Source organism: Cervus elaphus, chromosome 7 (genome assembly GCF_910594005.1).
Source record: "Cervus elaphus chromosome 7, mCerEla1.1, whole genome shotgun sequence".
Taxonomy (NCBI): domain Eukaryota; kingdom Metazoa; phylum Chordata; class Mammalia; order Artiodactyla; family Cervidae; genus Cervus; species Cervus elaphus.
The window spans coordinates 20,335,021-20,344,279 of record NC_057821.1 but is presented as its reverse complement, the minus strand read 5'-3'; the positions used below and the strand labels follow the sequence as shown (position 1 = coordinate 20,344,279).

The 9,259-nt window shown below is 39.2% G+C and overlaps 1 protein-coding gene across 2 annotated transcripts in view; it reads right to left on the bottom strand.

Annotated features, from left to right (window-relative positions):
- Positions 1-2,176: 2,176 nt before the first annotated feature.
- ENPP4 (ectonucleotide pyrophosphatase/phosphodiesterase 4) overlaps positions 2,177-9,259 on the bottom strand; it is a 15,066-nt gene continuing 7,983 nt past the window's right edge. For both annotated transcript variants that reach the window (XM_043907645.1, XM_043907646.1), the window contains exons 3-4: positions 8,463-8,633; positions 2,177-5,508 (exon numbers count right to left, since the gene is read on the bottom strand). In XM_043907645.1, the coding sequence (XP_043763580.1) occupies positions 5,144-5,508; positions 8,463-8,633 (536 nt within the window). In that variant the 3' untranslated portion in view covers positions 2,177-5,143. The remainder of the gene's footprint in view (positions 5,509-8,462; positions 8,634-9,259) is intronic.

Sequence of the window (9,259 nt, the reverse complement as noted above, 5' to 3'; positions counted from 1 at the left end):
CCTTGTCACTTATCATGTTTTGACAGTTTTTTGTTCCAGTTTTACCTGCATGTCTCTCTGGTCAAACTTTTGTGTACAGTCAACACAAATTAGGACACAGAAATAAAATGGAGACTGGCTAATCTTCCTGACTCTAAAAACTTTTAAAAGGTCAGGAGAATGGAATCCCACCGCCCCCCTCCCCGACTACCCACAGCCACAACACTGACATATTTTCCCCGCCATCTTCTATCAACTGTTTTGAAGTTGATTAATTGATACCATTTTTCCTGTTCAGGGTATGTTTTGCAATTTCCTCTGCCTTCGTCACCTGCCATTTAAATTGAAAACTGCTTTGCAAGATGCTTTCTGACCTCTTAATTAGAACTGATCCTATTATTAGTTTCAGATTCTTACAAGAACCTAGTTCTAGAAAATCTATTATTGTTGTTGTTCAGTTGCTAAGTCCCAACTGACTCTGTGACCCCATAGACTGCAGCACACCTGTCCTGTGTCCTTCACTATCTCCTGGAGTTTGCTCAAACTTATGTCCATTGAGTCAGTGATACCATCCAGCCTTCTCATTCCCCCTCTCCTCCTGCCCTCATTCTTTCCCAGCATCAGGGTCTTTTCCAGCGAGTTGGCTCTTTGCATTAGGTGACCAGAAGTATTGGAGCTTCAGTTTCAGCATCAGTCCTTCCAATGAATATTCATGGTTGATTTCCTTTGGGATGGACTAGTTTGATATCTGTGCTGTCCGAGGGACTCTGAATCTTCTCCAGCACCACGATTTGAAAACATAAATTCTCTGGCACTCATCCTTCTTTATGGTCCAACTCTCACATCCATACATGACTACTGGAAAAAACATAGCTTTGAAAATCTGTAGTTTTCTTTTTTTGATGCTATCATGTTTGCTATCAATGTTATAGTCACCTCAAAAACTCATGCAGTTTTTTTTCTAAAACACTAGTTTTATAAAGCTAATATAACATTGATAATCAAACCCAACAAGAGGCACTAAGAAAGATTACTGGATTTGGGGCCTGAAACTTTTTTGTAGAATAGTTCATAACTTCCCCAATCTTTAATAAAGAAATTGGTCTTAGTTTTCATTCTCTATTGGAATCAATTTTATTCAATAAATCTGGAATTCAAACTTGAGGAAGCACAGAGCCTGGGAACTGGTTCTAGATTCAAGGATCTCAGCCCGAGGTAAACCTGAGTAGACAAAAGCATTTTGTTGGTATAGTGTTACCACTTTTGAAATGCCACAGAACTCTTCAAAGTAATGAAAGTACTTTGTCAAAAAAACCACTGCTCTATTAGAGGAAGCTTTGTTGAATATATATTAGAAAAGACATTAAATACTGTTAGTCATTTAGTCATTAAGGCGTGTCTGACTTTTGTGATCTCATGGACTTGAGCCCACCAGGCTGCTCTGCCTGTGGGCTTCTCCAGGCAAGAAATACTGGAGTGGGTTGCCATTTCCTTCTCCAGGGATCTTTCCGACCCAGGGATCAAATCCCGGTCTCCTGCATTGGCAGGCAGCTTCTTTACCACTGAGCCACCTGGGAAGCCCTTAAATACTCTAGTAGTTTAGTCGCTAAGTCATGTCTGACTCTTGGTGACCCCGTGGACTGTAGCCTGCCAGGCTCCTCTGTCCATGGGCTTCTCCAGGCAAAAATACTGGAGTGGGCTGCCGTTTCCTTCTCCAGGGGATCTTCCCAACCCAGGCACCGAACCCAGGTCTCCTGCATTGCAGGCAGATTCTTTACTGACTGAGCTATGAGGGAAGCCCATAGCTAGGTACAAAACAAAGTTTAAACACTGCAATCACCCTCACCCCTAGGGTTTTGTAACCAGCTTTTGAAACTTCTTCCTTTCTACTGTAAGTCAGTGAATTATAGTTCTAGAAACTGCAAAATTTATCTTGGCTATCTTTCCAATGATGTCCTTATGTTGGATTGCATATTTATACTATATTTATACAGTGTATATTTATATGCTGCTTTAAAAATATGGTTAAATGTTACACACTTAATCCTGGTTTTAAAAAGATTGTAATGAATGCCTAGGTGGATTTTGCAGTATCACTAAGTCATGTTAACATCTATCATAGTATGCATATTTTCAAAGAAGGTGACAAATTAAAAAATCATCAAGGACATCACATATTTAATAATTACAATTAAAGTGTTTTGGCAACATTTTATTCACAAAAAATTTTTAAAATCATAAGCAAAGTCATAGCTTTGAATTCAAATAATATAGTCAAAATATATTTTAACTTAAGGCACTACACATAAAACACAGTGTAGTGTTCTTTAAAACGCAGTCATGTCATTTTATTTACACAGTATTTTAAGAATTTACAATAAATACAGACTTCTCATGTCATCTTTATCCTTCATTTGTAGCTTTATATATTCACAATGAAGTAAAATCCTTCAAATAAAAGAAATTAAATACAACCAACTTTAAAGTTTACCAGACATGGGCAAGAGAAGAAAAAACACCCAAGAACAAGGCAAAGACCATTTTAATCATTTAATGTTCCAGGGATTTATCTTTAAATCCTTACACCAAGCTCAATGGAACAGTGACACAAAACCAGTGGTACAGAGCACTGAGATCATTTTTATGCTATTGCTGTATACCAGAAGTACTTACACATTAATAAGAGCAGCAGAATGTCCCTACATTATAAGTAGATGTACTTATTCTGAATTCACTCACTGAAAAACTTTTATTAAAAAGTCTTCCTATTACCTTTGGAGTCACTGGCTTTTTAAGTGATCATTTTTTAAAGATACAAATGAATTAATATAAAGTTCAATACAATAATATATAAACATCTCTTTGATTATTAAATAAATACTTTTTGTCCCATCATCAACATATACATAAAACATCTACAATTTTAATTCTAGTTCTTATCTTCAGAATGGAATGAAGAACAAGACAAATAGGTCTTTTGTTCAAAGGGTTGAGATCCTGATGGGGCACCCCTTCCTATTCCATCCTCTGTAAAGTCACCTCACATGTGGACTGTGATCGATCGATTTCCACCAATCACACCAATACAGCCACTAAAGCTCACACCACTGCAAGGACCAAGCTCAACTCACTTAGCATTTGAGACATTTCAAAAAATCCTCACTGCTTTAAATGTGACAGATCTTCTGTGCTTTTTTTTTTTTTTAATGGGAATTGAAGTAGAAAGAAATTTTTCTATTATTTGTCCAGATCAACTATTAACCTTTAGGATAACTTTTATGTGAGGAAAAAACATCAGAAACAAAAATCTGTCAAAAAGCAAAATGAGTCCTGGTGGTTTGGTTTATTTACTATGCTGTCTGTAACACAGTCACTTTATGACGGCATGCCCGGACTATTTATGCACGGTGTGGAAGTGACTCTCAAGACCCCTGAGAACAATGGGCACCAACTACCAGGATCAGGAGGTTAGCAAGCAGTGACCAAAGGATGAATTCTGGGTGTGACGACTGGCACCATAGTTCCTGACCACTGCAGATAACCAACATTTCACTGGGCTGCATATTTACTCTCCATTATTTTTGTACCTGTAAAACAGGTATCCAGCTTATTTTATGTCGTCAAAACTTTAAAGATCACACTAGCAATATTAATTGCTTGCCTCAGCTCCTGATGAATGGTTCTTGAACCCAATTTTTCCTCTAATGTATAGAATCTCATCTGCTACAATTCAGTTTCTTCCTATTGATTTTGATTCTTAGAAGGTACACTTTGCAAAGCTAGGATGACAGTTATAACAATATGTCATTGGCTCTGAACAAGTAGGCTAAAAAAAATTATGAGCAGAGTGGTTACTTATATGAACCAGATATGGGAGAAAAAAGCAAAGGCAGCATTCAGGCTGCTAAAGGTTAACAAAGTTCTGAGAGTTTATTCAGTTACTTAACATATGATTAATGTAGAAGACCAAAAGATATTAAATTCCATTTTAAATTTAGCTATTCGCCTAAAAAGTAAGGCATAAAATTCCCAACGGCAAATAGAAAAATCTCTCATTCTGACCCAATCAGAACCAGATTTGTAGTCGGGTCACAAATTTCTCTGCAGTACTTGGAGACCTCTGGTTGCAAAAAACAGCAGAAGAATGTTAAACATGGTTAACAAAAATTCACAGGGTTTTAAAAATTATGAATTTAACTTGTGAGTTAGAAGGAAGTACATGAATGTGAAGTGCAATTATAACATTTCCTGAGAGCTGTGTTTTATGGGTTTGTGAGGGTCTGCCTCCAGGTCACTCACATCTCACCACCTCCTATTAAGTTACATGAAGTCTGTACACCCAAGCATGCAACACCCTGGTGCGTGTGCGCGCACGCGCACGCGCGCGCACACACACATACACACACACACACAAGTAAATAACTTATACAAAGGCATTAAGCATAAAGTGAGAAAAGCACTTTCCTCTATTTTCTTAATTTCCTCTTAGTAATACTCTTCAAAAGATAAACCTTTTGAGGTTTTAATAGCTTAAGGGTCTTAACAGAGACACACACAAAGACTCAATCTTGTTATCATGGGGCTTTTGCTTGTTTTTTACACTAGCTTTTCTTGAAATAGTTTCTTCATATGCTAGATCTTTTCTGCCTCGTACTCCATTTTATTAACCATCACAGAGAATTTTCCTACCTCAAGGGTTTACTTGGGATACAAACTCTATTAAAGGTACATATAAAAATATAGGAAACTTTTCCTCCCTTATACACAAAATCCACACACTTTACAAAGATTTCTGTTGTATAATTTACAAATATAAAAATTTATTTGAAATGCACACCCACTAAATTGTAATATATTTTCATCTTAAGATGTGTCCAATCTTCATTGCCAAAAAAAAAAGGCGGGGGAGGGGGGAGCAATGGCAGTATTATTCTCAAAAAAAGTTCCTAGTCAGAGAAACAGTTGGTGCTAACTAATGATTTACTAGCAATTTTCCCTATGGTCAGAATTTTTTTGTATTAGCTAATGTAGCAAAACACAAGGAAAGACAAAATAACTGTAGCATGCCTGGTCCAAGTTCTTCCGAAGTATATGTTTTCATAGTTGTAACACCATTCCTGGGGTGTGCCCCACTTAAAGCCACCTTGTATAAACCCCGGCCATGTTACCCAATTAACGGATCATCATCATCTTCTTGGAGCTGCAGTCGGGAAAATGGCCGGGGGCCGGAGACTCTGTTCTGCATGATGATGATGAGGCAGGTCAGTGTGGTCAAGACGAGGAGTGCCCCGATAACAATTCCAATGGCCTCTGGGAGGTTAATGCACCACTGGTCCACTAACAGACACTTGGTGTGACCAAAGGTTCCATTGTTGGGATGTGGCTTCAATCCCAGGATGTGGCACATCATTGGATAAATATCCACCGTATTAATGGTGCTGTGTTTGTAGCCTTTGTGAAATGCAGGGCCGTGGGCAGCTAGAAACGGATTCATACTAGGCAGAGAATTATCGTAACCATGGTCACCTACTGGAAAAGAATAAGATGATGTTAGTAAACAAGACCAGCCTTGCTATTACGAAATAACCTGTTTCTAGTGCAAATACACTGGATTCTTGCCAGTTTAATTCCCATCCATTGAAATTCTGATCAGCTGGGCCAAACAGGGGCTAGAAATAAAAATTTCTATTTTGTTCAATTCAGCCACCTCCTGTATTTTGCACATACACCCCTCCTTTTCCCCAATTGGTCATAATCTCATGTTTTAAAACCTTCTCTCAGACCGATGTGTTTCTCAGTCCTAGCCCCAAGCATTTCACCTGTCAGTGTCCAACACTGTTTGCAAAAAGGCCCTGCAAAGAGCACCAGTGATTGAGAGAGTGGTTGGGTTGAAGGTTCTGAGTAACTGGGGTGAGCAGAAGTGAGTAAACCAGTGAGTGGGGAGGAAGTGAGCCAGTGGCCTGACATCTGTCAGCTGCTCCTGGACAAGGCGCAAGATGCAGAATACACCACGGGTGCATGTGTGCTGAGTCACTTCAGCTGATTCCGACTCTCTGCAACCCTATGGAATGCTGCCCACCAGGCTCCTCTGCCCATGGGATTCTTCAGGCAAGAATACTGGAGTGGGTTGCCATGCCCTCCTCCAGGGGATCTTCCCCATCCAGGGATTGAACCTGTGTCTCTTATGTCTCCTGCATCGGCAGGTGGGTTCTTCACCACTAGTGCCACCTGGAAAGCCTACACCATTGATTTACCAACAGCTAAAGGACACCTCAATGGCCAGAGGGTCAGGGGACCGAGAACATTACAGGAGGGATTCTTGCCTTGAATGTGACATCTAACCAGATGACTCCAATACGTAATTCCAGTAAAAGTCAAAGAAAAACCTGATGGTCCTGGGTATCACTCCAAAATAAGACTCTCAACTATCAGCTTTATTTTTAAAACTACTACCTTTTAACATGCATCAGTTATATTTAACAAGGAGAAGGGAATGACAACGCACTCCAGTATTCTTGCCTGGAGAATCCCACGGACAGAGGAGCGTGGCAGGCATAGTCCATGGGGTCACAAGAGTGGGACATGACTTAGCAATGGTGAGGAATCCGCCCACAATGCGGGAGACCTGGATTTGATCGGTGGGTTGGGAAGATTCCATGGAATTCCCTGGAGGAGTGCATGGCAGCCCACTCCAGTACTCTTGCCTGGAGAATCCCCATGGACAGTGGTACCAGGTGGGCTACATTCCATGGGGTCACAGAGAGTTGGACACGACTGAACAGCAAGGCACACGTTTAACAAGCTCCCACTTCCAGGTGAAGAGCAGGTGACTGGAGGATGAGCCTATCAGTGTTTGCCGTATCATTCTTTACTTCTTTATCTAATATATCATTCTTTAATTCTATGTTTGAAATATTTCTTGATAAAAATAATGCTGTGGCCAGTACAATAAATAGCAGAATATAATGATATATATAGGCATTATGATTTCAATAATGTAAATGAGTATGATTGTAAATGAATACCATAAACCATATGATTTAATAATAAAAATATGTGTGTGTATGTAACAGAAAAAGATTGGGGGGGATACTCCCAAAATTAATATCTGTCTGTGCTTCTGTATTGAAGGATTATGACTAGTTTTTGTTGTTTTTTCTGAACTTTTCTGTATTTTACAAATTTTCAATAATGAGTATCTAAGGTAAATATTATGGGCTTCCCTGGTAGCTCAGCTGGTAAAGAATCTGCCTGCAATGCAGGAGACCTGGGTTCGATTCCCAGGTCGGGAAGATCCCCTGGAGAAGGGATGGGCTACCCACTCCAGTATTTGTGGGGTTCCCTGGTGGCTCAGCTGGTAAAGAATCTGCCTCCAATGTGGCAGACCTGGGTTCCATCCCCGGGGTCGGGAAGACCCCCTGGAGAAGGCAATGACTACCCACTCCAGTCTTCCTGCCTGGAGAATTCCATGGACAGAGAAACCTGGTGTGCTACAGTCCATGGGGTCACAAAGAGTCAGACATGACTGTGTGACTTTCAACTTCAAGGTAAGCATTAATAATATATAAATTCTAACGGCCTTCAGTTTTATCCTTGCCTGACACACCTGAACTGCTACAGATCAGGGATTGGCAGGTGCCAGAGGCTGGTCAAATGCAGCCCTGTGCCTGCTTCTGTAACGGGAGCCTCACTGGAACACCCCGCGGCAGTCTGTTTAGGTGCTGTCTCTGGCTGCTTTCCCACTGGGCTGAGTGGCTGAGGCAGAGACCAGCTGGCCCACAAAGACTGAAATACTTACTGTCTGGCCCTTTACAGAAGAATTTTCTGACCCCTGCTATGGTCTATAAAGTCAGATTTTTTAAAAAATGCATTCAAATTGAATTTAACCAACAGGTAAATAAGCTTCAGTTCAGGGGAGACCTCTTAATTCTCCCTTACACACTTCCTCAGTTTGAGGCAAGACTCTGCTTTGTTTACTTGGTAGATTTTTGTTTGCATACTTTCTGGTTCTTGCCCAGTGTTCTAAATAGCAGTAGCACTCAGGTATATTACTTCATCATGGGGGAATACTTGGACACATTTCTTTTAACACTAAAAAAGGAAAAGGAATTTGAACTAGCTAATCTCTCCCCCTTTATTTTGTTTCTTGACTTCTCTTTTATTTTCTTTGCTTCTCCCTACTCTCTTATTTTTACAAATCAAGAGAACAAGTCCTAAAAGTTACTGACAGTCACTGCAATTTTGGTAACAAAAAAGTAAAACTACTCCTTCACCCTTAAGATCACTCAGCCTTCTAATATAAGGATCAAACAGTGGTTTCTAAAAATTGCTCTCAAATGGAAACCTGAGAATCATCTAGTTGAAAATCAAACAAATTATATTGTGTCAACATCTCTAAATCAAAGTACCTTGTTAATGGAATGATGTCACAACATGTGATTTATCCCAGGGACAGAGAAGAAAAATCCTAAATAAATACTTACATTTTAGTGATGATTTATTTAGCACAATTGTCCAGCCTTCATCAGCAACCAAAATAATAGGCTGAATTCGATCGCTATGTTGATAGTGAAACCTGGCAGGAATGTCTTCTTTGAGATAAACATTCATGTGAGGGTTACAGATTTTCAGTTTGCTATAAACCTTTGTTTTATCTGGAAGAGAAGGAAACAGCAAAGGAAAAAGGTCATGTTGACTGATAGGGAAAAAATATTTCTAACTAGAATAACTGGAAATAAGCCCTGAACAACGTTATCTATTAAATCCTATTAATCATTAAAAAAAACAGGGCAATAATACTAATGTAATAGTGTTGAATGCACACAAGTGCACGCACACACACACACATCCCTTTCAAGCACTCACATATCTCTCTTTTCATTTTGTGATTATCCCTGGTGGACTTTTATACAATAGGGGAAAATTTCACATCTAGGTTCCTAACTAAATATACACTAATAATATATTACTGCTAATTATTAATTCTGAGATCAGTAGATAGGTATATCTCACACAAAAGTATATATATGAGTCACTTTGATATACACTTACACTTCAATAAAAAGATAAAACATAAAAGAAATATATCAAAAAGCAAATAAATTATCCTTTTAAACCTAAACCTAAATGGCCTAAGAAAAACATCACAGGAAAAACATAGTCCTAACTCTGAGTGAGTATAAGAGTATATGGTGGTGAACCACATAAAGTCCAAGCTTCATTCTTTTTACAAAACCCTTCCTCCTCAATCAACTGACCCATTGAAATATTCCTTGGTTAA